Source organism: Rhinatrema bivittatum, chromosome 5 (genome assembly GCF_901001135.1).
Source record: "Rhinatrema bivittatum chromosome 5, aRhiBiv1.1, whole genome shotgun sequence".
In the NCBI taxonomy this organism is placed as follows: Eukaryota; Metazoa; Chordata; class Amphibia; order Gymnophiona; family Rhinatrematidae; genus Rhinatrema; species Rhinatrema bivittatum.
This window is the reverse complement of record NC_042619.1, coordinates 29,452,960-29,479,417: the sequence shown is the minus strand read 5'-3', so window position 1 is coordinate 29,479,417 and position 26,458 is coordinate 29,452,960. Positions and strand designations below refer to the sequence as shown.

General features: G+C 44.1%; 1 protein-coding gene across 2 annotated transcripts in view; it reads right to left on the bottom strand.

The window, feature by feature from the left end:
* Positions 1–26,458, bottom strand: part of AQP11 (aquaporin 11) — a 42,026-nt gene that overhangs the window by 13,343 nt on the left and 2,225 nt on the right. For both annotated transcript variants that reach the window (XM_029602182.1, XM_029602183.1), the window contains exon 2: positions 14,071–14,187. In XM_029602182.1, coding sequence (XP_029458042.1) covers positions 14,071–14,187 — 117 coding nt within the window. The remainder of the gene's footprint in view (positions 1–14,070; positions 14,188–26,458) is intronic.

The following is a 26,458-nucleotide window of genomic DNA, read 5'->3' as shown; positions in this document are numbered from 1 at the left end:
TGATGAATGATTTAAGGTTGAGACGGTTGTCCATGATGGCTCCTAGGTCTCTTACGTGAGAGGTTTGAAGGAGGGCTGGTGGCTTTGAGGATGTATTGTTGTTTTCCGGGGATATAAGCAGGTATTCCGTTTTCGAAGCATTGAGTATTAGGTTTAGGCTGGTGAGGAGGTGTTTGATTTCTATTAGGCAACTATCCCAGTATTCTAATGTTTTCGTAATGGATTCTTTTACAGGGATCATGATCTGAACATCATCTGCAAAAAGGAAGTGTTTCAGGTTTAGTTTCGTGAGCAGTTGGCAGAGTGGGAGCAGGTAAACATTAAAGAGTGTGGGTGAAAGAGAGGAACCCTGCGGAACCCCTAGAGAGGATGGAAAGTAATGGGATTCTTTATTATGAATTTTGACCTTGTATCCTCTGTTCTCCAGGAAAGTTTTGAACCAAGTCAGTGCTGAGCCTGTCACTCCTATGTTTGCCAGCTGTTTTAGAAGGAGGTGATGATGGTTGACTGTATCGAAGGCAGCCGAAAGGTCAAGGAGGATTAATAAGAAAGCTTGACCTTTATCGATGCCGGAGAGGAGGAAGTCCGTGAGGGAGAGAAGTAGCGTTTCAGTGCTTGCGGCTTTGCGAAAACCATATTGGTTTGGGGACAGAATATTGTGATCCTCTATGTAATTAGATAATTGAGTGTTTACTAATTTTTCCATAACTTTAGCTATAAATGGAAGATTGGAAACAGGGTGGAAATTGTTAGGATCGCTGGCATTTAGGTTTGGTTTTTTTTAGGAGTGGTTTGATTGAGGCCGTTTTAAGGTCGTCTGGGTAGATACCCTGGGACAGGGAACAATTTATGATATCGGCTAGAGTTTTCGATATAATATCTGGGATTAGAAGCAGCATTTTGGAAGGGATTTGATCAAAAGGGTGTGATGATGGTTTCATTTTCTTCAGAACCGATTGTATCTCTGAGATGGTGATGGGTTCGAAAGAGTTGAGCTGAATGTCTTTGTTTGGGAGAAGATATGTGCTATCGGATGTGCAAGTGTTTGGGGTCAGCTGATTGAGGAGGTCGGAGATTTTTTTATTGAAGTGAAGAGCCAGTTCGTCTGCTTTAGTCTGGGATAAGTCGGTTGGGATATCTGGAGTGATAGCTTTTGTGAGACTGGAAACGAAGGTGAAAAGAGCTTTAGAGTCGAAGATGAGGTGGTGAATCTTAAGGGCATAGTAGTCTCTTTTGGTTTTCAATGTAATGCTCTTGTATAAGTGGAGGGAGCATTTGTAATCAGATAGTGAGGAAGGTGAGGGGGCTTTACGCCATTTTCTTTCTGATGAAGTAGATGTTTGAGTTTTCGTAGTTCATCATTAAACCAGGGTTGTCTTTTGGACGCATTTTGTTTGAGCTTTTTAGTTGTCAGAGGACATAGTGTATTTGCTACTGATTCTGTTATTTTGGACCAGGATTGGAGTGCTGAGTTGGGCGTGGAGACGTCAATGTGTGAGAGATCTAGGGCTAGGAGCTTGCTGAGGTGCTCCGAGGCGCAAGGTTTCCTGTAAATCAACCGTCCGCCGTCTGGTAGCCATAGTCATCCTGGGAGTGTTATGCCTAAAATTATGATTCGGGAGGGTCGTATGCTAAGTAATACACCACTATTATTCCCCAGCCACGTGGAGCTGAAGAGTCAAGCAGCCATCTGCTGAGGCTGATGTCACTTCCTCCCAGAATTGAAGATTTTAAACTTCAGGCCAATTTTTTGTTTAATTGTTTATTGCGTGGATACCCTCGGGCTTGCACTCGTAAAGCCTATTTAAGGACAAGATTTTCACATAGAGAATGTCTTCTTTTACCTCTTCAAACAATATTTCACTTGTGTCCTACCTTACTCCCCTGGAGATGGGGAAGTATGTAAATCCATACAGAATCATTGGCACTTATTACAGCTACATCCAATGTTCAAGGATTTGACTATACATGTACCACCAACTTAAGTGATATGCTAGTCCACTCTGTTACACATGCACTATTTTGCCTACAAATGGTCCTCCTGGGCATGACCCTTGTGGACATTGTTCGGTGGGTTCTGTTTTAATGTGCATATACATTATATCCACTGATTACCATGTTTGCCTTCGCCACTCCAGTACCTGTAAATCGAATGGGGTGATTTATTTGATTCAATGCCCTTGTGTCAAGTTCTATGTTGGCAAAACCACTTGGGCTGTGTGCACTCAGCTGATTGAACATCAGAGTTATTTGATAAACAGCCATTCAATAGCTCCTTTGGTGGCTCACTGACAGGAATTTGGACATGCGTTTGAAGATTTACTTTTCTGTGTCATTGAGGTGCCTCATAGGAATTGCCATAGTGTTCATTTTTCATGCTGCCTTCTTCACATTGAATTTACTGTCTGAAGACTGTGGTTCCTGAGAGCTTAAATATCGAATTTCTGTTTTTCTTTGAACATACAGTTTTTCTCTGACCACATACTTTGGGTTTCTTAGAACAGTGGGTTCCTTTTGAAAGTTTTCATTTTGAGACACTAATATTTTGTTTTGACACTTCAGAATTGGATGACTATGACATTTCCTGGTGTGGACCTTTAAAAGCTTGGCTTTTTTGGCCACTTCGGAAGACCTTCTTTGAATGGTTGTAGATTGGGTGGTACATCAGACAGCAATCATACAGAGTATTTAACCATCAAAGATAAGTCCTGATGCAGTTTTTTGAAACATCAGCTGATGTGTTTGGATTGAATTCACTGTTACTTTCACTAATATGTCTTTTTCATCTTGGGGATGTATCAACTTAATTTAAGTGATAACTCTTATATGCAACTGAAAAAACACTTGAAAAATAAACATTATTTGGCACCCACGTAGGGCCAAATAGGTGAATAATCGAGAGGTCTGGATACTACTTTGTTTAGGGAGGTCTGACATTTTCCCAGCTTGCTGTCACTTGTAAGATGCATTAAAATGTGGCTATAGACTCACTCATATAAAGAAGAGGAGCATTATGGCTAGAGTGGTGTTCCACATGTGCAAAGATGATCCCTATACCGTTCTGTTCCCAGAAGAAGCTGATAGAAAAATCTATTTGGGAGAGTTACGTCTGGTCCATAAGCACTGTTGATATCAAGGGACACAGAAGCTGCATAAACATTAAGAAGGCATTGATTCCCCTAGACATTAAGCATCCACAGAAGCCAAGGAGATAAGCTATTGTCTAGCTCCCACCTGAAGAAAGCAAAGGGCTTATGCTTCTTTAGGTTCAGTGACATGCAGTGGGCAAAGGCCAAAGAGCATCAGGCTCCATGAGTGCACAAAGATGAGAAATTAAGGCTACTGCAATAAATAGCTCCCTCGAAGCATTCCCAAAGCGAGGATAGTTGATCCTTGCATCACTCTTGGGATCCAATAGATCCAACTGTCCATATGCCAGCCACTGATCTTCTTTAATATCTTTTTCTGCCATCATTTACTATGTTGTTACTAAGTAACACAGGAGGACATAGCCTCTTTTCCTGTTACATATGCAGTATTGGCATTGACAGTTTTTGAAGAGTAGGACAGAAGGCTCCAGGAGATATTAGACTGGAAGATGGTACATATAGGTGCACTGGTAAAGACAGTAACAACAGCTTTGCAGACTGACATCCATCTTTTGCTGGAAACTCTAAGAGCATCTGAAGAAGGGGGCCCCAATGCTGATTCCTGGAATGGCATCAACATCAATATTAATTTCTAGTGCATCAGGTAAGGAAGCTTCCTCCTAGGCACTGAAATTCATTGAGGTCTAAACTCCAACAGCCAAGAGCTTTCCACTTCATTGTCTTGTCTGCTAGCCAAGCTTAGTTCACACTGTCAACTTACAAAATACACTTTCTGTGCCTTAGGACAACCTAAGAAGAGAGCTATCGCTTGACCTGCTCTTGGATCCCATAGGGAAGAGAGCTATTGCCAATCAGAAGCAGTGAAATCCCTTCTCTGGGAAATGGAGAAAGAAGGCCACCCATTGTAGGGGTGGACAACCAGGCATCCAGGGGCAACCCATAAAGAAACATAGAAACATAGAAACGTAGCCTTTGGAAACCTAGTCGTATCAAAACTTCCTGAAGGGACAGTAAAACAATGGGAATTGGGGCTTCCTGATCCCGATAAACCTTTCAACTCTCCAGGAGAGAATTGTGTTAGTCACTGACCGCTGAGGTTCATAAGTGATGAAATCTGCCACATGCAGCCACTCTTAGATGGGGTAGGCCATCATGATAATCAACAGAGGGACCTAGCAAAAGCGGTCCAATGATCGCCACTGTTGTTCCCCACTGTCCTGGCCTACAAGGAGATGCACAGATTCAAAAGAATCAAGGCTCCAGTTTGGCAATAGATCTACAAGTGATCGAGCTCCAGGGCTTTCCCACGAAGGGGATTCCTAATATGAGAGTAGTTGAAAGACACACTCTTCTTCTGAGGGAGGGGGAAGACTCCAGACACTACCCTCCTGGTATCAATTCCCATAACGGGTCAACCAGGAATGTAGTCTTAGGTCAGTCCTGTGGCTACAGTGCACAACCTGTTGTGCTCACTATGAGGTAAACACATACATCCATCCACTAAAGGTCAACTTGAAGAATAGTGCCTCCATTGTAAAAGCATGATGACCTGTACTCATATAGTAGTTCCCCATCCTGCGGATGGTGGCACACCTACGAACCCACTCATGCTTGAGGGTAGAATCCCACAGCACATCCAGAGACATATTTAGGAGTTTACCACCCCTAGGCACTGTTGCTGCTGTTCCCCTCTTTCACCCCCACCAACAACTCCTCCTCACAGGTAAGGTTAGACAACATGGAGCAGGAGGCATAAGGTAAAGTCCCAGAGTTTGCGGTGGCAGCTCAGGCATAGATTGTGGCAAAAACTGAAAAAGTTTGAAGCACATTGGCAAACATTTCCATCTTTCACATTATAAAAATGAAGTAATTTTCCAACCTTGTTATACCTGTATAATTTATTTTTTTTTATTAGGTGAGGAAAAGGGATCTTAAGTATCAGTATAGGAATGAGAATTCAAGGCTGGGCAAAACAGGAGGAGGAGATGTTGAGAGGACCAGAGATGGGGAGAAGAAAGGAGGAGGAATAGGATGAGGAGAAGGTGAAAGGACTGTGGATAGGAGGAAGAGAGTATAAGAAGGATTGAGGAAGGGGGAGGAGAGATAGAAAGGACTGGAAATGGGAAGGATGGGATATGAGGAAAGTAGAAGAAAGGGGGAAATCAGGAGTCTGCGATGGAAGGAAAGGAAAAGAGGGAAATGGATGGAGGTTCTGGGATGGGGAAAGGGTGCAGGACATGTCCAGGATCTCAAGAGAAGGGAAAGGAAAGAATGGAGGTTCCAGGATTTGGGAGATAGAATCTAAGATCAGGGAAGCGAGAACCTGAACTGCAGTAGGCGGGAGAGGGGAAAAGAGGTAGATATCCCTACTGTGCTCTGGTCGTACTCCCCCTTACAACTCCTTTCTAACATCTCAATCTGGCGCACACACTAGCATCAATCACTTCTCTCTCACACACACACTGCCTCCTTCCAGCCATCTGATCCACTCTCACTCCTCAGCCTCTCTTCTCACCCACAACGATCCCCATTCAGCCCCTCCTAATCTTACCAAAATGATCCTTCTTAGCTCTCTGTGCAGTAGGCTCACCACCTCCCATTCTGTTCCCTGCATTTTGCCTGGTAAGGGAGGGGTTGATTCAGGAAGTATCCGGCTATTCTCTGCTAAGTGAGATTCAGCACAGCTGGAAGGTAATAAATCTTCAGCCAGCCTGCTGCCCACCCCCATCCACCAATTTTTGCACAGACCTAGTAGAGTGACTGCCAAAGTGGTGGAAAGGATTACAAACTGGTTGACTGATAGGAGACTGTGTGTAATGGTAAACGGAACCTACTCTGAAGGGAGAGTTGTGTTAAGTGGAGTGCCACAGGGATCGGTATTGGGACCAGTTCTGTTCAAAATCTTTGTGAGCAACACTGCGGAAGGGATAGAAGGTAAAGTTTGTCTATTTGCAGATGATACCAAGATCTGCAAAAGAGTGGACATGCTGGAAGGAGTAGAGAGAATGAAAAGTGATTTAAGAAGGTTTGAAGAGTGAAGATTTAGCAGCTGGAATTCAATGCCAAGAAATGCAGACTCATGCATCTGAATGCGGGAATCCAAAAGAGCAGTATGGGGAGGAGGCTGATGTACATGGATAAAGAGTGGGATCTTGGGGTGATAGTTTCTGGTAATCTGAAGATGGTGATGCAATGTGACAAGGTGATAGCTAAAGCCAGAAGAATGCTGAGCTGCATAGAGAGAGGAATAACCAGTAAGAAAATGGAAGTGGTGAAAATGCCCTTGTACAGGTCCTTGGTGAGGCCTCACCTGGAGTAGTGTGTTCAGTTCTGGAGCACTTATCTCAAAAGAGATAGACAGGATAGAGGCAGACCAGAGAAGGGCTAGCAAAATGGGGTGGGGTCAGTATCAGAAAACCAATGAGGAGAGACTGAAGGATATGAATATGTATACTCTGGCAGAGAGGAGGCGCAGGGGTGATATGATACACACCTTCTGATACCTAAAAGGTTTTAATGATATGCAAACATCAAACCTTTTCCCATTGGAAAGAAATTAGTAGAACCATGGATAACAAAAAGAAAATCCAAGGAGGACACCTCAGAATCAAATGTCAGAAAATATTTCTTCATGGAGAGTGTAGTGGATGCCTAGAATGCCCTTCCAGAGGAGGTTGTGAAAACCAAAACAGTGAAAAAATTTAAACGAGATAAATATTGTGGATCCCTAAAGACTAAAGGTTGAAAATGAAAAGAATGCATGGAGTAACTTGATGGTGCGGCGGTTATTACCCGTAACCAATAAGCCTTGATATTGTTGATGCAACTCCATTATTGCTCTCTGCTTCAATGGCAGGGGGAAAAGGGGAATTGGATTCATTCAGCAACAGAGGGTCCTGACTTTAATCTGGGAAACAGATAAGATTGGGGTAACTTACATGGTACAGCAGATACTACCATAAGCTTACTGGGCAGACCGGATGGACCATTTGCTCCTTTTCTGCCGTCATTTCTATGTTGCTGTTTCTATGTTTGACAATTCCAGGCCTGGGCACAGCAAGGACCAAACACCACCTGTTACACTAAGTGGCTGTGCACCTCCAAAAAGCAAATTGCAGAGTGCGTGATGGTGCTTGCCTCTGTACTGTTCCCTAGCACCCTTTGGTGCAGAACAGACGAGGAAGCCGATACTTTGACGTGAAGATGGCAGAAACCTGACATGGCTGTGTACTGCGCTGCCAGAGAGAATGGTGCCTGCCAGCGCCTGAGGTGCTTGGAGGAGTGGATGACCTGACTGCGCATGCTGCGTTTCACTGACACACTAACTCCTAATGGCGTCCCCAGTAGCACTGGGGCTCTGATTATGGCATGATGGCCAGGCGGTGTTCTATGGTGTTGCCCCAATGGTACCCCCAGTACCTAATAACGCTCCAAGTGTCTGCACATAGCACTTAAAATTTCGTGAATTGCTCACTGCCCTTTCCATCATGAAACATTAGCAGTGAAGCCATGGTGCTCTGTGGTAGTGTCCTGCGGCATCAGACCATGTCCACTGGAGCCCATAGTGCTCACCAGTGATGGATTGCATCAATGGTACCAAACAATGCCCAGTGCTTGAAACAGCGCTTGACCAGTTCGACAGTACACTTGCGCCATCAATAGCGCCCCAGGCACCTGCAAATGTCGACAGCCCAACTGCACTGATGGAGACTCCTGGGCCCAAAGGCATCGAGGGATCAGTGGCACAGAGGATGCCAGTGGCATCTGAAGACAGAGGCTCTGAGGCCCCAACATGGCACCAACACGCCGCATTGGTGTCGAAAGAAACCGATGGCTGCCAGCCCCATTGATGGTTCCCCTCAGTGCACCTATATGCCAGAGGGTGTCTATGCTGCAAGCTCGATGGCATCCCTCGCCAACTGCCAATGATAGCTGCAACAGCAACCCTAGCACTCATTAGCACCAATAGTGCACGAATCCCGGCAGGGCCTCTAATGCCCCACAATCCCAGTGGCTCAGGGCCCCCGAGATCATCGGCATCCTTGGTGCTAGACAGCCATAAGCCAGTGATGGGACAGCACGATGCCCCTCTGTGCCCCATCTGGACACCGCAAAGGAGCCTTAAGGGCACCAAAACACTGCGCATCCTGGATGCTTCCTGAAGCCCTAGTCACCCAAGGGCTTCAGTGGCACTCAAGGGGTCTCAGGAATTCTGGCAGTCAATGACCTAGAGGTTTGACCAGGTAGCTCAATGGTGATCCTAGTGCAGCAACAAATGGCATCATTGGCCAACATGCCTGATGGCTTCCACAGTGGCCCCACACTTCGATGGTGTTAATTGCACGGAGAGCAGCTCCAATAGCATCGAGACCATGGTGCTAGATGGCAGTCCTGGTTCCCGACACAGTCCAGACTGTGACACTAGAGGCCAGTGCCGCTACTCTACCGCATCGAGGCCCAAGGCACTCAACGCTAAGGTTGATGCCATTCTTCTGGTACATCGAGAGCCCATGGCGACCGACGCCTACATCACAGAAGGCCCAGGCAGCATGCTCGAAGCATGCATGATGCTTTTAATGGCCCTGTCGGCATCAAGGGCAGTCACGCACCTCTATGCCATAGCGGGTACCCCGGCATCTCAATGGCATTAAGGGTGACCATGGCGCTCAATGGCAGTCCTGGTCCCAGTCCTGATATTGACGCGTCAGACCATTGGTGCACAGGCAAATGTTACTGTGCATGGTACGGCACTGAAGGAGATGACACTGCCATCATAGGCAATCAGGAGCGGAGGCTATGTCATCCAGGGCTCCTGCCCATGGAAATTAGTTCCTTTGAATGTGGGGAGGATGAGCTCTTCCCCCTACAGGAACGGTGTGGTCCTCGATCTCTTCACTGTCCGAATCTCCATTGATGCCGATCGATCAGTGTAACGACATGGAACTCCTGCCCAGGTAGAACCCAGGAGAATCCCCCAGCCTCAGCAGCCTACACGAATCACCCATGGACTGCATTCTGTCAATCCTGCTGGCACCTGACAAAGGTACAAACAGACAGAGCAAGGAATAGGACAAAAACTAAACTGCACATGCAGTATTTATTTAATAAGGGATAGAATTAGACACTGGCAGGCATCACAGCAACTAAGGCCTGCCATGTGGCTGGCAGACAAAAGGAAAAAAAAAAGAGAAAATAAAATAAAACTACCTTAAGATAAAGGAAAAGAAAAACAGCTGCAGCTCTAAAAAGAAATCACATTACAAAAACTGTGAGGAAAGAGCAAAGCTGAATACCATCACACACACATACACACGGCTCGGTGAAAAAAACAAAACAAAAGACCGAGAGACTCTGCCTAGGGGGCAGGGTGATAATTACAACTGCACATGCTCAGTAGGGCTTGTTTGAAAGTTCTAGAATCTTTGAGATCAAAGTTCCGGGCCAGGGTCCATCCAATGATGTTTTTATGTGTGAGGACTGCCATCCTGCTTGTCTTCGGAGAATGCATCAATGACTTTGATCATGCAGATGTGAAAGACTATATTTCCTGGTTAGCGTGGTGGCTGCATTGTAAAGAACAAAGAAAAAAAAGACTGCACTTATGTGAGCCAGATCTATTCTAGGGGATAAAAAAGGAAGGAGACTAACACAAAACTGGAACGAATGAGAAGAGACCAGAGCAAATCTGACCTCAGTGCTAAGCCCTCTAACCCAGGAAAGCACACATCCTACACTCAGAAAAGACCACTGCAGATGCCATACTTGAGCAAAGGGGGGCCGATATCATATCTTTGTAAATAACTTTCTTCTTGTCTTGCCTCTCTCTCTTAGGGCCATTCTTATAAGTGGCCTGATATATAACCACAGTTACACTTATCACAATAATAATATCATGATTGCATATGATAAGGAGAATGGAACAGCTCCCCTATGAGGAAAGACTAAAGAGGTTAGGACTTTTCAGGTTGGAGAAGAGACGGCTGAGGGGGATATGATAGAGGTGTTTAAAATCATGAGAGGTCTAGAACGGGTAGATGTGAATCGGTTATTTACTCTTTCGGATAATAAAAGGACTAGGGGGCACTCCATGAAGTTAGCATGGGGCACATTTAAAACTAATCGGAGAAAGTTCTTTTTTACTCAACGCACAATTAAACTCTGGAATTTGTTGCCAGAGAATGTGGTTAGTGCAGTTAGTATAGCTGTGTTTAAAAAAGGATTGGATAAGTTCTTGGAGGAGAAGTCCATTACCTGCTATTAAGTTGACTTAGAAAATAGCCACTGCTATTACTAGCAACGGTAACATGGAATAGACTTAGTTTTTGGGTACTTGTCAGGTTCTTATGGCCGTGGCGCCATTTTTTGAACAAGAGCGGTGAGACATTGTTTGTCCGGGATACTGAAGAATATTGGCCGTTTCAAGCAATGAACATTGTGAAATGATCCCCTGAGGAAGATTGTGTTTACAATCGAAACGTGATTCATGTCGGGAATAATTTGATTTACATTTCACGTTGACTTGGCTAAGTATTCTTTTATAGAAGATTTATGGTTAAAATAGAGTGAAAAGTGAGAAGTAAAAAGTTTTTCACATTGGTATACCTTTTTTAGGGGTGTTTTGAATGAAGTTCAGTGATAAGTTATTTTGTCTGAATAAAGTTTAGATTAGGGACAGGCAATATGACAATAAATGATTAAAAAGAAATTACATTCTGCTTTACAAGCTGATTGAAGCTTGCGGCCCATTGTGAGGCGAGAGGCTGCAGATGTAAAACTTTAAAGCAAAGATTTTTTATGATATTGTCATTTGCCAATTGAGTGGGTTTGAGATTGATATTGGGCTTTGATCCTTTTTCCCTCTCTTTTGTTAATGTTAATTTTGATGTTCTTATATACTGCATTTATTATAATCACTGATTTTCTATCAGAATATATAAGTATACATATATCCAGCATTGTGTATGTGTCATTTCTGCTAAGTACCATACAGCAGCACCCAAGATAAATATATTGTTACACAGTGGAGATAAACTCTTTGGGAATAAGATCAAAGAAGTGATTCAAATTAAAGAGCATTGTACTGTTTCAGACTCTCTTCACTGCCACACCAGACTTGTCCTCATCTAGGAAGTGTATAAATGGAGCACCAAAGAGATCTTTCCATCTACCAAGGAGATGCTTTCCTCTACCCGCTCAACAGCAAGGACATTACTATCAACCCAAAAGCAGCAGAGGGCCCAAAAGCCACTCAGCATCCCAGCCAAAACCTGGGACAGGCTTTTGACAAGATCGAGAAAAGCATAGCCAATATTCCACTATCTGTGTCAGAGAACCATCTGTTGGGGGAAGGCTGAGGTTTTACATAGAACATTGGCCTAGATTAACCCTGGACACTTGCAACCTCAGCATAATCAAGAATGGATACAGATTAAATATATTGGAAAAGCTAGATGCCCTCTGCATGAGGCAGGCACAAACCACTGCCAGCAGACCCAGGGCCGAGTCCTCAAAGGCTTGCTTCAGCTGAATCTCCAGCTTACGGTCCTGCATATCCTTCAACGCAGCAGCCCCAGTGACGGGAATGGTGGTTGTCTTAGTTACAGCAGACACTGCTGCATCGACCTTTGGGACCTTAAGGAGATCCAAAATCTCCTGTGCCATGGGGTATAGTTTCGCCATTGCTCTGCCCACCTTCAAGCCAGCATCTGGGGAGTCCCACTCCTGGTTCAACAGCTTACGGATCTTCTTGGGCAGAGGGAAGGACGTCGTTGGACCCCTAATCCCATCCAGGACAGGGTTAACCCCTTCGCTATCCAACTCCTCCTGGGAGACCTTCACACCCAGTACTTCCAAAACCTGGGGAATAAGTGGCCACAGCTCCTCATGCTTGAACAAAAGAATCACGCTGGGATCATCACCTTCCGGAGGCGGGAACCCGTCTAGATCCGTGTCATCCTGGTCCCCATCACCCAAGTCGTGACCATTACCCGGAACCTGATCCGCCCCCTGCAGATCCGGAGTCCCCCCATGAGGAGCAGCCAACCCATCATAGACCCCCAAGACCTGCGATTCCCCCATCCTGGGAAGCCCCGTCCGTGGCTGAAGCTCTGAGGGCCCCCGGGAAACCCGCTTGGGCTGGAGCTCCGCCTGCTCCACAGGGCGAGCAGCCCTTTTAACGGCCGCCTGTTCCTGGCCAAAAAGGCCTGGTGGAGCAGGAGCACGAACTCCGGGGAAAATTCTCCCAGGTCATCAGCCCCTTTGACAGGGGGGTTGGGAGACATAGGTTCTTCCCCAAACGAGCAATCCTGCTCCACCGGGGAGAGAATGGGGGGGGGGGGAAGCCTCTTCCTGTGAGTTCTGACGCGGGAACCCCCCCCCACAAGGCAGAAGACACGGGCCCTGCCAACCACAGCTCCTGCTTGGCCACCCGAGGAGGAGCCCTCCTGCCCCGAACGACAGACAGGGCAGAGGGAATGAGAATAGAGTGCCTGCTCTGTCACGCCACACACGCAGCAGGCTGCCATTTTGGATTTCGGCACCATGAGGAGACCCGCACAGCCACACAGTCACTGGCGAAAAAAAGAACGCTTGGGTTGAAAAACCCCCCGGAGCCAATCCTCTCCCCAGATGTCCGAGAGGGCCGCCAATTCACCCCTACCTTGACGACAACAAACCATCATACTGCAGGAGTGCACCTCTACCATCTGCTGGAGTCAGAGAAATACTGAGGGATTGTAGATGGCACTCTCGGTTATGTAGGTTTTGTTCTCCAACTTCATCTGCTGGTAGGGATGCATAACCCACTGGTCTGGACTGATCTGGATATGTTCAGGAAACTTGGTTTTTTCCGATCATCATAATCGCACCCTCAACTATTTAGTCCTATCTTTCTCTCAGCTCACAAAAGATATCAAACACACTATCCAGAATGGGACACAACTCATACAATAAACAACACAAAGACACATAACCCATAATACATACAATACATCCTACAACATGTACAAGGATCAAAAATTAAACACAAAGAAAACCAAATAATACACGACAGATAGTAGTCCACTAAATTCTTCCTTAATAAAACTGAGAAATTTTCCATAAAAATAGGACTCCAAGATCTGAGCAATAAGAAACCATGCGCTGCTTATCAGAATACAGTTTTAACACACAGATAAAATCATTTTTTTTAAATTCCTGATGAATTAAACCAATGCTACACAAATGCAGCGGGAGTTTAACAAAAAAAAAAAAAGGTGCATTGACTGTAAAATGTGCATTTGGCACAGACAGAATGCACATTTTAACTTGAAGTATGTTTGTGTTTAGGGGTGTTATCGCACAGACAAGCGCCCGATACAGAGCCGGGAGGAAAGTGTGCTTATCTTGCCAAGTGGCAGCTGCCACCATTTAGTCGGATAAATACCGACTTATCTGGCTATCTAGCTGCACATCACCACTGCCACTTAGCTGGATAAGTACTGACTTATCCGGCTAACTGGGCAAACCAAAGTCAGCAGCAAATCCATGGCCAGAAAGCTGGATAATTCAGTACTTAGCTGAATATGGCTATTTCCACTTAGCCAGATAAGTCAAAACTTACCCAGCTATCTAGCTGCAGGTGGCCTGATAAATCTAGACTTCTTTTTTTTTTTTTTGCCTGTACTGGAAACTTAACTCCATCTCTCTGACCCATCTCTGAAAGTCCAGGTTAGGCTAGTGCATCTCCCTGCATCGACAACTATTTAATGCCCTCATTTGCTTGGAATTTCCATGTGAGGGCATTGAAGTAGTACTCACACTTTTGTACGCACATTTTGTGCTGTATTCGCAGTAAAATTTACGCTCACAAAATGAGTGTTTGAATGAGGGTTAAGCTATGCATTTGGCTGAATACACCTTTTTGCATCAGCCTGTAAATGTTTATTGTTCATACTACTTTCTACAAAATAAAATCACTCACCTATAATGGGTCCAAGCCAGTACACTACTACGTACTCTAATAATGTATTTCCTTTACAGTGAAAGTACATTGAGAAGGCCAGAGCTTGGTTGAACACTGCTCCTGTTATATGTCCACCTGCAACATATTCAAAAGAAAATATTATGCAAAGCATCTTTTCATTATAACTTTAAATATAAAAGTGTGTAATCACTGAAGATACACATTTTGTGAAGAAAATACTGTACTAAGAGTCTGCAGCTGAGGCGAATGAAAATGAAGGGTGATCATAGTAATATACACATTAATACAGCAACTTGAAATCCAATCAAAACCCTGCTCTCTTTGAAAAGGTAATTAGTAGGCAACAAGCAATGGATTAATTGCTGCTGCAGCTTTTGTGTTCTTTTATAATCATTGTGTTGATTCAGACATTTGTTTTCTTTAATAGTGAAGGGCAGTTTGCTGGTCTAGTTAAAATTTGGACGTTATAAAATCGGCACGTCCACGTTCATGCGCACATGGACAGCCACACGCTCCTTTTAAAATCGACCCCTTTCTGTCCCTGGTATCAAATTTTTCTTTGTGCCAAAGGAGGACACTGAAGCAATCAGACCTGTTCAGGATGAAAGGTTTAGCAGAGGTCATACAGTTGCTGGCACAAGGGAAAATCATCAATTCAAGCCCATTGATGCAACTAAAATTTGCATTAGCAAAATTTCGAATGATGTCACCTCATTCATTGCAAGCGTTTTAGCACATGAACATGAATATTTTCATGCGCCTAAAGTATCCAGCTTCCAACGTGGTCAGAATTTAGCTTGCATTTATGATAAATCATGGTGGATTGGCCATATATGTGACGTTTCAACTGAGGAACGTGATGTCTTGGTCAATTTCTTGCACCCCCAAGGTTCTGCCAGGTCCTTTTACTGGCCACCTTGCAGAGATACCTGTTGGTTTCTAGAACAGTTCATTATTGCTACCCTTGATGCACCCATAACAACTTTATTAGGCAGGCAGTGCATTTATTCACAAGCCACTTTGTCACGCATCGATGGGACATTCAGAAGCATGTGCAAGGCAGGAAAAAAAAATCACTAAGCAAATTTTTGTGAAATCTGCAGTTTAAGCAAAAAGTGTGGTAAAATGTGGTAAGCACAGTAAAGTGAGCTGCATTGTAAAATTTCACATCTCTAGCTCATTTGCATGTTTCACTGTTGGGTGCCAAAGTTGGCTCTTTTTAACATAGTACATTCATGCATGCAAACGATGCTTGTTTTTGGGACTGTAATTCTGACCAAAGCAAGGCTGAGTCCAAGACAAAACAAAAGCAAAAAAGGTGCTTTTTCAAATGACAATACAAAGAAAAAAAAAATGTTAACTACTCAGTAGAGATATCTGCACCCAAAAAATGGAGAACATTTGCATAAAAAGGTAACATCATGTCTTTATGTAACTGTATATTTACTTCCAGTTGGCTGCAAAGCCTCCTAGTGCAAATCCTAGATGTATGTCATGGGCCATGACTACTGATTCAGTTATGGCCTGAATTGAAGTATACATCAGGAGCATGAGGAGTCAAAGTAGGCCTTAAATTTCTTTTGTAAAATTTTTCACTTACTTGCTGGCCCATAAAAAGGGTGGCAAGCTAATGTTAGGTTCCAAACTTTGCTTAGGAATTTAGAACCAGAGGATGTAATGATCCACAAAATTTCAGGCCCCTAACAAGGGTTGTTTGGCTGCAGTGCCTGTGGCCATTTTGTGTTGCGCAGAGCACAGTACTCTAAGAGTGACCTTCATTCAGCTGCATCTAGCTCTTGAACCAATAGAGATCCAGCCAAAAACTTTTGCATAGTTTTGTTTGAGGCCCTAGAGAACATCCACACAATTTTATTCAATTTAAAGGAGGAAGAGCATTGATGATTTTCTAAATTTGGTCCACTTGACATGGAATGTCCCTTTTAAAAACTGGGATTAAATTGGCCCACCCTCTAATCTTCAGGTATCGTAGTGGATTTTAATGACAATATACAGATTATAATAGTAGATCTGCAATTTCATTTTTCACTTCTTTCAGAACTCTGGGATATAAATCATTCGGTCCAGGTGATTGGCTACTGTTTAGTTTATCAATTTGTCCTTTCACATCTTCCAGGTTCATTAAAATTTGTTTCAGTTCTGCTGAATCATCACCTTTAAATATCACTTCTGGCATGGGTATTTGCCTAAATAACGGATAGATAATCACAAATTAATGAAGCAACTACCTCTCCTTAATCTAACACGTAACAAAGGAGAGAGGAGAATAAGCTCTCTCAGTATATCTTAACACACAGTCGTTTTACATAAACTGTTTTGCTCAAAGTGACTAACTAGACAAATGACAATATCATACGATGTTTATGCTCAAATGGTGTAATCTGCAGCCTCTCACCGCGCAGTGGGTCGCAGGCTGTTATCAGCTCACAGAGCTTGGTTTTTGTAATCATTTACCATCATTTGTCCACCCACCAACTACCTTTATTTAAACCATTTCCTTAACTGTCTTATCAAAAGAATTTTTATATTAGTGATTTTTAATTAGAACAGAACGTTCTTCTAAATGTCAAATTCAAAAATAGAATACTTAGCCGTCAGTATTTTTCAGACCAGCCACTCCGGGCTTTGCTGTTAAATTTTAACCAACCCGACATGAATCACGTTTCAACTGAAGTATCAGTCTTCTTCAGGGGAGATATAAATTTTCAATTCAGGCCAATATATTCTGTGTACCCTAAAAGTTAAAAAGTAAACACAAGTTTAAAAATATACTCAAAGCAGACCTCACAGCCATATCCTAAAATAAAACATAATGCACCCTATTGTCCTAATAGTAAAGAATACAAAACTAAATATTCCACTTACCCGGACCGAGTTTAAAGGTCTCTTTATTGGGATACAAAAAATGGCGCGTCAGCGTCTCAGATGTTCTTTGCTAACGCCCTCACTCTATATTTAAGCACATCCCACTTGTACTAACCACCGGAAATCCGGAACGTATAGCCCAACACAACTGAACTCCAATTCCCACAGTGCTGTTCTCTAAAAGCGCCAAAGCTTTTAAAACACTGACCAGTCGATGTCTTTGTTCAATCCATATGGATCCACCGTGTTAAAGAAATAAATCCACTTTTGTTCTCTTTGAAGTAAATAACCGTCAAAGTCACCTCCACGGTTCTTAGGTAGAGGTTTTTCTATCACGGCAAATCGTAAATCATCAAATGTATGAGTGTTAGCAAGGCAGTGTTGTACTACCGGCGCTTCAATCTTGCCGCGTGTGATGGCACTCCTGTGCTCAATCATGCGAATCTTCAGACAACGTTTTGTTTTGCCAATGTATAGACGGGGGCATGGACACCATAACCCGTAAATGACGCCTCTGGACTCACAATTGGTAAATGATCGTAACTGAAATTTGCCATTGGCAAAGAATGGTAAAACTTTACCAGCATAAGATTGAGCACAAACAGTGCAACTCCCACAAGGGAAATGTCCTTTAATCACACTGTCTTTTAACTGTCCATCCATCTTTTCATCAGCGAAATCCGAGTGGACAATCATGTCTCTCAAGTTCCGTCCACGCTTGAAAGCAAATCTTGGAAGTTCATTCAATTCCTCATGCAAATGTAGAATGTGCCAAAATTTTTTTATAATATTCTGGACTTTATATATTTGTGACGAGTACGGCAAAACACAGACCACCCTATTGGTCACTGGTTGAACATTCTTAGGCAGGAACATTCTTAGGCAGGAGTGCCATCACACGCGGCAAGATTGAAGCGCCGGTAGTACAACACTGCCTTGCTAACACTCATACATTTGATGATTTACGATTTGCCGTGATAGAAAAACCTCTACCTAAGAACCGTGGAGGTGACTTTGACGGTTATTTACTTCAAAGAGAACAAAAGTGGATTTATTTCTTTAACACGGTGGATCCATATGGATTGAACAAAGACATCGACTGGTCAGTGTTTTAAAAGCTTTGGCGCTTTTAGAGAACAGCACTGTGGGAATTGGAGTTCAGTTGTGTTGGGCTATACGTTCCGGATTTCCGGTGGTTAGTACAAGTGGGATGTGCTTAAATATAGAGTGAGGGCGTTAGCAAAGAACATCTGAGACGCTGACGCGCCATTTTTTGTATCCCAATAAAGAGACCTTTAAACTCGGTCCGGGTAAGTGGAATATTTAGTTTTGTATTCTTTACTATTAGGACAATAGGGTGCATTATGTTTTATTTTAGGATATGGCTGTGAGGTCTGCTTTGAGTATATTTTTAAACTTGTGTTTACTTTTTAACTTTTAGGGTACACAGAATATATTGGCCTGAATTGAAAATTTATATCTCCCCTGAAGAAGACTGATACTTCAGTTGAAACGTGATTCATGTCGGGTTGGTTAAAATTTAACAGCAAAGCCCGGAGTGGCTGGTCTGAAAAATACTGACGGCTAAGTATTCTATTTTTGAATTTGACATTTAGAAGAACGTTCTGTTCTAATTAAAAATCACTAATATAAAAATTCTTTTGATAAGACAGTTAAGGAAATGGTTTAAATAAAGGTAGTTGGTGGGTGGACAAATGATGGTAAATGATTACAAAAACCAAGCTCTGTGAGCTGATAACAGCCTGCGACCCACTGCGCGGTGAGAGGCTGCAGATTACACCATTTGAGCATAAACATCGTATGATATTGTCATTTGTCTAGTTAGTCACTTTGAGCAAAACAGTTTATGTAAAACGACTGTGTGTTAAGATATACTGAGTGAGCTTATTCTCCTCTCTCCTTTGTTACGTGTATGGGTATTTGCCTTACATCTTCCTTAGTAAAGACCGAAGCACAGAATTAATTTAATCTATGTACTTGTCCTCCTTTACTGCCCCTTTTACCCCTCGATCATCCAATGGTCCAACTAATTCCCTTGCAAGGCTTTTTGCTTCAAAGGTACCTGAAAAAATGTTTAGTATGAGTTTTTGCTCCCAGAGCTTCTTTTCAAAGTCTGCCTTTGCCTACTTCAAACATTTATTTTTCCCTTCATATTCTCCTTTGAAAAAGCAGGTAGAGATTTAGACTGATTTAAATGAAAACAAAATCACTTTCTGTAAAAATGAAGGAACTGAACTATTACTGAATCTTGAGTAAAGTTTAAAAATGGATCCTTAGAGGAATGTACCTGGATCTCTGAAATACACCTTGCTGACAATTCTGCAACCAGAAAAACTATTCTTAATTGTGGCATGCTGCAATGTTTTGAATAGTTTGCTTGAAGTGCTTTTAATACCAAACTTACCCGTAGATTCATCAAATGCATTAACGCATTGATAACACCTGCGTTAAGAAAAAGGGGTGAGTTTAGGAATTTTAGAATTACCGCACCACGCGGTAATTTACCGCTTCGTATCAGTATTATCACGTGGTGCGGTAATTCCTATTTTCACATCTGGGGGGAACTCTATAACAGGTTACCATCAAGCTAGGGTAAGATAACATAGTACAAAATGTAATCTTTGTAAGACTTTCCTCAAGCCAAATGATGTAAAATCTTCACTCATGCGTACTGTGCTGTTCATATGTCTCACTCTACATGAGAAACTGGCCCCTAAACCACCACCAACACCTCACCTTGATAGTCCTCCTAAAGAGATATAAATAGTTGCACACTGTGAGGCCCTCCCCAGAGGCGCTCTCTCTCTCTACTCCACTCCTCTCCCTTCCCAAACCCAGAAATGGCCAAAATACAATTCAAGAAATTTACTGCGAATTGCATTTTGGCCATTTCGAGCATATCACATAAACTAACACCAGGAAAAAAAGGTGTAGTTATTTCTGGCGTTAAAACCATGCGATACAATATTGCCCCTCATTTTCCTAAATCCCGCCCAAATTCCTCCCTGATCCCACCCATGCCAAAAATGTGCATTCATGCCATCTGTTACTGTTCTTATCGCATGTTAGAACGCGTGCATTAACGCCATAACGCATTTTGATGAATGACCCTATTAGATTTCAGTGTGATACAATTGCTCGAATTGGGGGATGTATCCTTTGTACTTCCTGCAAGAAATGAGTAACATCTGGATGGAAGATGATGGAATTTCCTTAAATTCTACCTCTGTAATATGATACTGCTGCCACCTGAACTTTTTAAAGAATTTAATGCTAGACCCTTTTCTAAACCTTTTTGTAAAAAAAAAAAAAAATAAATAATAATAATAATAATAATAAAAAATGTTATATCTGCCCACCAAGGGGATATTAAACAATTTTTATAATGTTTCTCAAATAAATGCCACACAGGTACATATGCTAGTAATGTTTAATTCTTTCCTGCTTTTAACAAAGTAGAAATTATGGAGAAAGAGTAGCTTGTTTGGGTTTTTTTTGTTTTCACATAACCTCGACTTTTCAAGAGCCATACCATAGGATACAATGGAGATGGGTCTTCCTTTACTAGTGGACCCTGGAATAAAAGTCCTCAGGAACCTGATAGCTTTGGAGGATGACTGATTAGGTCTGCATACCATGGTCTCCTTGTCAGGGTTGGCGTTCCTTCCACACCAGCTCCTTCAGCATCCCTCGCTTCCGGCTGTGTCGGCGTGGAGGTGAAAAAGTTCTCAATCCTCTGTTGATTAGAGTCCATATCAGTAGAAACAGGTATGTTCTCATGAAGTTATGCCTTATGTTTTGTTTGATGCATGTTGTTAGAGGCAATCAGAAAATAAGACAAAGAAAAAGAGGCAATTGAGAAGAGCAAGCTCTAACCCTGCGTCTCAGTCGGCAGCCATCTTGGATCTCCCCCACTATTCTCTTTACCATCACATGCTGCCTTCTATCAGTCAACCAGTTTTCAATCTACTCCAACACCTTTCACTTACTCCCAAGCTTACCTCGATCCTCACACCAGGCCTCAAACACTTTCCACACCCGAACACTGGCTAAGGAGGTGGAGAACTTTCAAGCGTGGAGCCAGATGGCAATCACCATGGAGGAATATCCACACTTCAACAAGTGAGCCCTCTCAAGGGCCAAACCATAACACAAAACAGAGTCGGATCTTTGTGAAGACAGATCCCTGCTGCAATAGATCCTTGTGCAGTGGGCTTCGACCAGGAGTCTGCGAAGATCTGCATACCATAGTCGTCTGGGCCAATCTGGTGCCACCAGGAGCACCTGCACCCTGTGGCCCTCGATCCTGCAAACTATTCTGCCCAACAGGGGTCATGGGGGAAAGGCATAAAGCAGCTTGTCTTCTGGCCAGTCCTTCAAGAGAGCATCGATACCCAGGGACCATGGATCTCTCCTGCAACTGAAGAATCGAGGAACTTTTGCAATGCGAGAAGTTGCCAGCAGGTCTAAGAAAGGAAGGCATCAGTGATCCATTATCAGCTGAAACACCTCGTCCAACAATGCACATTCTCCTGTATCCAGTCTCTCCCTGCTGAGAAAGTCTGCTCTTACATTGCCTTTTCCTGCAATGTGAGAGGCCAAGATCACCGGAAAATGACCTTCTGTCCATTCCATAAGTTGTCTATTTCCTGCAACACTTGCTGGCTCTTGGTTCCTTCCTGACGATTGATGTAAGCCACCGTCATTGCATTGTCTGATATCACCCAGACCGCTCGACCCTGCAGCCTGTCGCTAAACTGCAAGCATGCCAACAGGATCGCCCGGGCTTCCAGGCGATTGATGCTCCAGAGGGACTCTTTGGCATTCCAGCGTCTTTGTGCCAATAGCTCCTGACACTGAGCTCCACTCATCTATCGTGTCAACCAGTTCGGGGAGGTCAAGGAAAAATCCTCTCTCAGATGATCCTCCTGCAACCACCACTGGATGTGAGAGCAGACTTCCATCAGCAAGTGGAGCCGACCCGAATGGTCCCGAGACTGTGGGTTCCAACGAGACAGCAAGGAGCACTGAAGAGGATGCATATGCACCCTCGCCCATGGCATCACTTCCAGGGTAGCCGCCAACAGAGGACCTGTAGATAGGACCACACTGTCGGGCGTATAGTATTCACCAAAAGATGCACTTGTGACATCAACTTCTGAATCAGAGTGTCCAGCAAGAAAACTTTGGCCTGCTTCGTGTCGAACCGAACACCCAGATACTCAAAACGACTTACATGGCTCAACAATGCTCTGGTCAGGTTTACCACCCAACCGAGTTCTTGCAACAAGGAGATCACTTTGCAGGTTACCCAGCATCTCTCTTCCAGGAACTTGGCTCAAACCAGCCAGTCGTCCAAATACAGATGTACTAGGATCTCATCTTTCCTCAACTCTGCCACTACTACCACCATAACTTTCGAAAAGGTCCTGGGAGTGGTGACTAGACCATAAGGCAGCACCTGAAACTGATAATAGCACCCTAACACCGCAAAATGCAGAAAACGTTGGTGCTCCAATCAGATGGGAGGGTCTGACCTGACGGGGTGAGTTGAAGCTGAGACCTATGCCTGAATAAATGATTGCCATCTTTGAAAAAACTCCACCCAAGAAAAGGCAGAAGGATCCAGGCCACAACCAGAAGGCACTGGAGCAGGCCCCACTGAGCTGCCATCTCCTGCAGAGGAACCGGTCAAGGAGGTACCAAGGTCCAGTGAACCTCCAGATAAATCCTTAGCCAGACCATCATCAGGCTGGGAAGAACCAGGCTTAGCAAAATCAGAGGAAGACAATTCTCCTTGAGCCTCCAGGCAGCACAGACACATGTTAGAAGGCACTCCAGACTGAGAAGCCCGAATATGACAGGCAATACAGAAAGGTGCTTAGGTTTTTTTGTTCATTGGCGCCATTAGTTGACAGCAGACTGATAATGTGAGTCTGGCCAGCTCTCGCTGAAAAAATCTCAAGCACACATTTTATGTGCATAAAATTTAGGGGTCCCTAAAGTAAGCGCCACAAACAAGCACACAAGCTATGCGCCAAAATCTGGGCGCACCGTAATAAAGCAAAAACTGTGTGCACAAAATTTGCGCCCAAACGGAGCGCACAACACGTATGCAGAGCCAATGCGCTGCGCCCACAGCCATTCCTGTAGAGGGCAGTGGAATATACACAGAAGCGCGTGAAAATGCAGCCGCAGCCTACTACACGGCATGCAGGAAAGAAACCTAACAGTGGGCCTAGCCCACCTGGGCTGCTCAACCCGCCAGGCTGCCCAGTTCCCCTGAACCCCACGGAAGCAGGAACGAACAAACATCGGGACAGCTCACTGAGCACAGAGACCGAGGAAGTCCTGCAAACCCCTCTAAACTGTCTCTGTCTCTTACTTAAAAAAAAAATTTAAACTTACCCAAATTCAGCCCTTACCAGCTGAGTACAGAGATGGTCTCTGGCTGCGGTGGAAGAGGGCACTTGTCGTCACCGCCGCGCTTGGCTTCCTGCACCTGCTGCCTTTAAGCTGTAGGGTCAGCTAAGTCCACACCGGCCTGACCGGCTACCGGACCAAGCCACATCTCTGAGGGACCACGGAAATCACCTCAGGAATTCTCAATTGGGGGAAGAAGGACCGTCTGGTATCACTGCAGGAGGGACTTTATAATTTGTGTGTAAATTCTCCTTCCAAAATCTGAAGCAATCCCCATAGGGAGATGCATGTCCACCATCTGCTGGAGACAGAGAATACTGGCAGGCTGGTGTGTGTGAAAGAGATGGAGGAAGCATGTGTATGTTTGTGAGAGACAGGAACTATGGATATGAAAGACATAGGAAGCGCACGCATACCTATTATATATGCTTGCTCTCAGATGAATTTTCAAAAGTAAAGTGCACTTTACTTGTGTAAGTGGGCTTTTTAAAATTGCCATTGAATTTTCAATTAGTTTTGCACTTAATGTGGGTAAATGGCTTTTGAAAATTGCTACGATATTATGTTATACTAGCTGTACCCGGCCACGCGTTGCAGTGGCAGAGCCAGGTTAACTGGAAAAGAAAGAAAAGAGAATGGGGATAACTGCCCCCTGCCGAACATGGTCACAAGAACATCCCCACGCCCCCCCCCCCTGCAGGCCCGCCGATACCTATCAAAAATGGTAGTCGGTGGAGCGGGCCTTCGTTCTGGCATGGAAGTTTTGGCGCCGGGCCCTTGGCAGCCAGCACTGAAACTGTCTCCGACGGCTGTTAGAACTTACTCTGTCAGTGGGGTGGAGCAATGGGAGCGGTCATCTCGCTCAGATAGTAAGGACGACGGCGCGCCGGTTGCCAGTCCATAAAAGGGCATCGACAGGCCCTCGCCCTTACTATGTCACATGGGCAACTGCCGCCATTCGCGTTCCCGAGTGTCCTAGTAAGGGACAGAGCCGTCTGCGCCATTTTGATTGCTGGCAGCCGACGGCCGTAGTGTATGCGATGTGTCACGGAGCGGTGTTGCCCCCCCCCCCTGCTGGAGCAGCCCGAACTATTCTGTTGTTTTGCGTGCGTTCGGAGGGTGTTTTTGTGTGAGTTCGTAGGGTGTGGGAATTGCAAACATGTGGCATGTGAGTGGCCTCCCGGTGTAGCATGCTGGAATTTTGTGGGTTTTTGTGTGTTTTGGGAGGGTGTGTGAAGTAAGTACAATTGGCATGTGTGCGGGGGGGTGTGAGGAGGGTGGATTTGTGCCTGGTCAGAGGGTGTGTGAATCCCAAACATTGGTCACGTGTGTGTGGGGGGTGAGCGTTTGTGCAAGGTGTAAGAACTTGCGCTTACGTCCAGCAGATGTCGCGGTTTTGTGGAACCAAATTTTAAAACTTTTTTACCAGCCCCCGGTGTGACATATATGAAATGTAAGTGTAGAAGAACCTTGCCGTATGTGAGGTGAAGCTTGTGTCCAAATTTGAAAGCAATCGGTTCAGTGGTTGCTGAGATTAGCGATTTCATACAAACTTAACATTTTTAACATTTTTATTTATATAGATTTGCATGCTAACCCCTTTGAAAATTCACCTCTGTGTGTGTGCGCGTGTGAGTGTTCGCATCCCCCTCTCTCCAGTCCACAACAATCTCTGGATGACATGTGGAGAGCAGGAAATTTTTAAATCCTTATTAGTTATAATTGTTGGGTTTTATTTGATGCTGCTGTTTTTTAAATATTTTATCGATGTTTAGGAAATTTTTAAAAATGTATGCATGATTTTTTTTTTTTTTAATTGGATGTTCTATTCATCAGCTATTTTGAAATATATATATATATGTATATTTCTGTATAAAAGCCTGACGTGCACAAAAAACAGAGGATGCACGTGTGGCTGGGCTGTGCACATTTTAAAAATGGTCCGGCCAGGCGCATACCCCTGGTACGCGCGGAAGTGCCAGGCTCCTTGAAAGAGGCAGGGCAGAGCCGACTGGGACAGCAGCCATTAGGCTCTGGCCTGGGGAAGCGCGCACCGGCAGGTGGCTGGCGCGCGGAACTTACTTTATCTATTTAAATGAAGTTCCAAAATAATTTAAAAAAAAAAAAAAGGGTAGGAAAAGGGCTTTTAGCAGTCGGGGAGAAGAGGAGATGGGAAGAGGGAGGCAGAGTAGGAAGGGGACAGAAAAGTTCCCTCCCAGTCCGCTTCTTAATTGGAGCAGACTGGGAGGGAACTGGTGTAGGCCTGATCATGTCGCTGCACATAATTTTTTTAAATCCCCCCCCCCCCTTACACGTGAGAGACATCACCCGCCTGCACACGTGCGCACCGCTATAAAAATTGGGCATGTATGTGCGTGCAGGAATAGTATTTTATAATATGCACACGCCGTGTCCTTGTGCACATGGACGTGCTCATGCGGGTTTTACAATTTACACCATAGTATGGATTTACTATTCTGATTGATGTTTTATGTTTCTTGATTGCATTGTTTTATGCAATAAAGAGATTAATGCATCCAAAATGTGCACCCAAATAAACGCATAGCGGATAGCCTCATCTGCATGGAATTTACATATGAGGAGAGCTATCACTCCCAATGCAGAAAACTGCTGGGCACCCAATGCGCACTTTTTAACACAGCAAATGTAACTCCAGCCCCAGAGCTGACGTTAAATCAATCAGGAGAAATTAAAAAAAAAAAAAAAAGTGTCCTCTGTGGTTTTATTCTTAAACACCTACTGCTTGCAGTGTTTAAGTATAAAGGTGTAATATAACAGCTTGCTGGGAAAAAACAACATTCTGGACGCATAATATACACACACACAAGACATGGTCCAGGCCGATTTCACCCCTTGCTATTGTGCATGTATATTGGGTGTCCAGAAAACTACCTGAACCAGGATAAAACAGACACTCATTGCAATTGTGGGCACACAGCCATGTCTCCTGGGCACCTGATGCATTTGAGCGCTAGGGATACATAATTCTTCCTAGCACATCCTTTTTAACACAGCAGCTCATTAAAATATTACATCA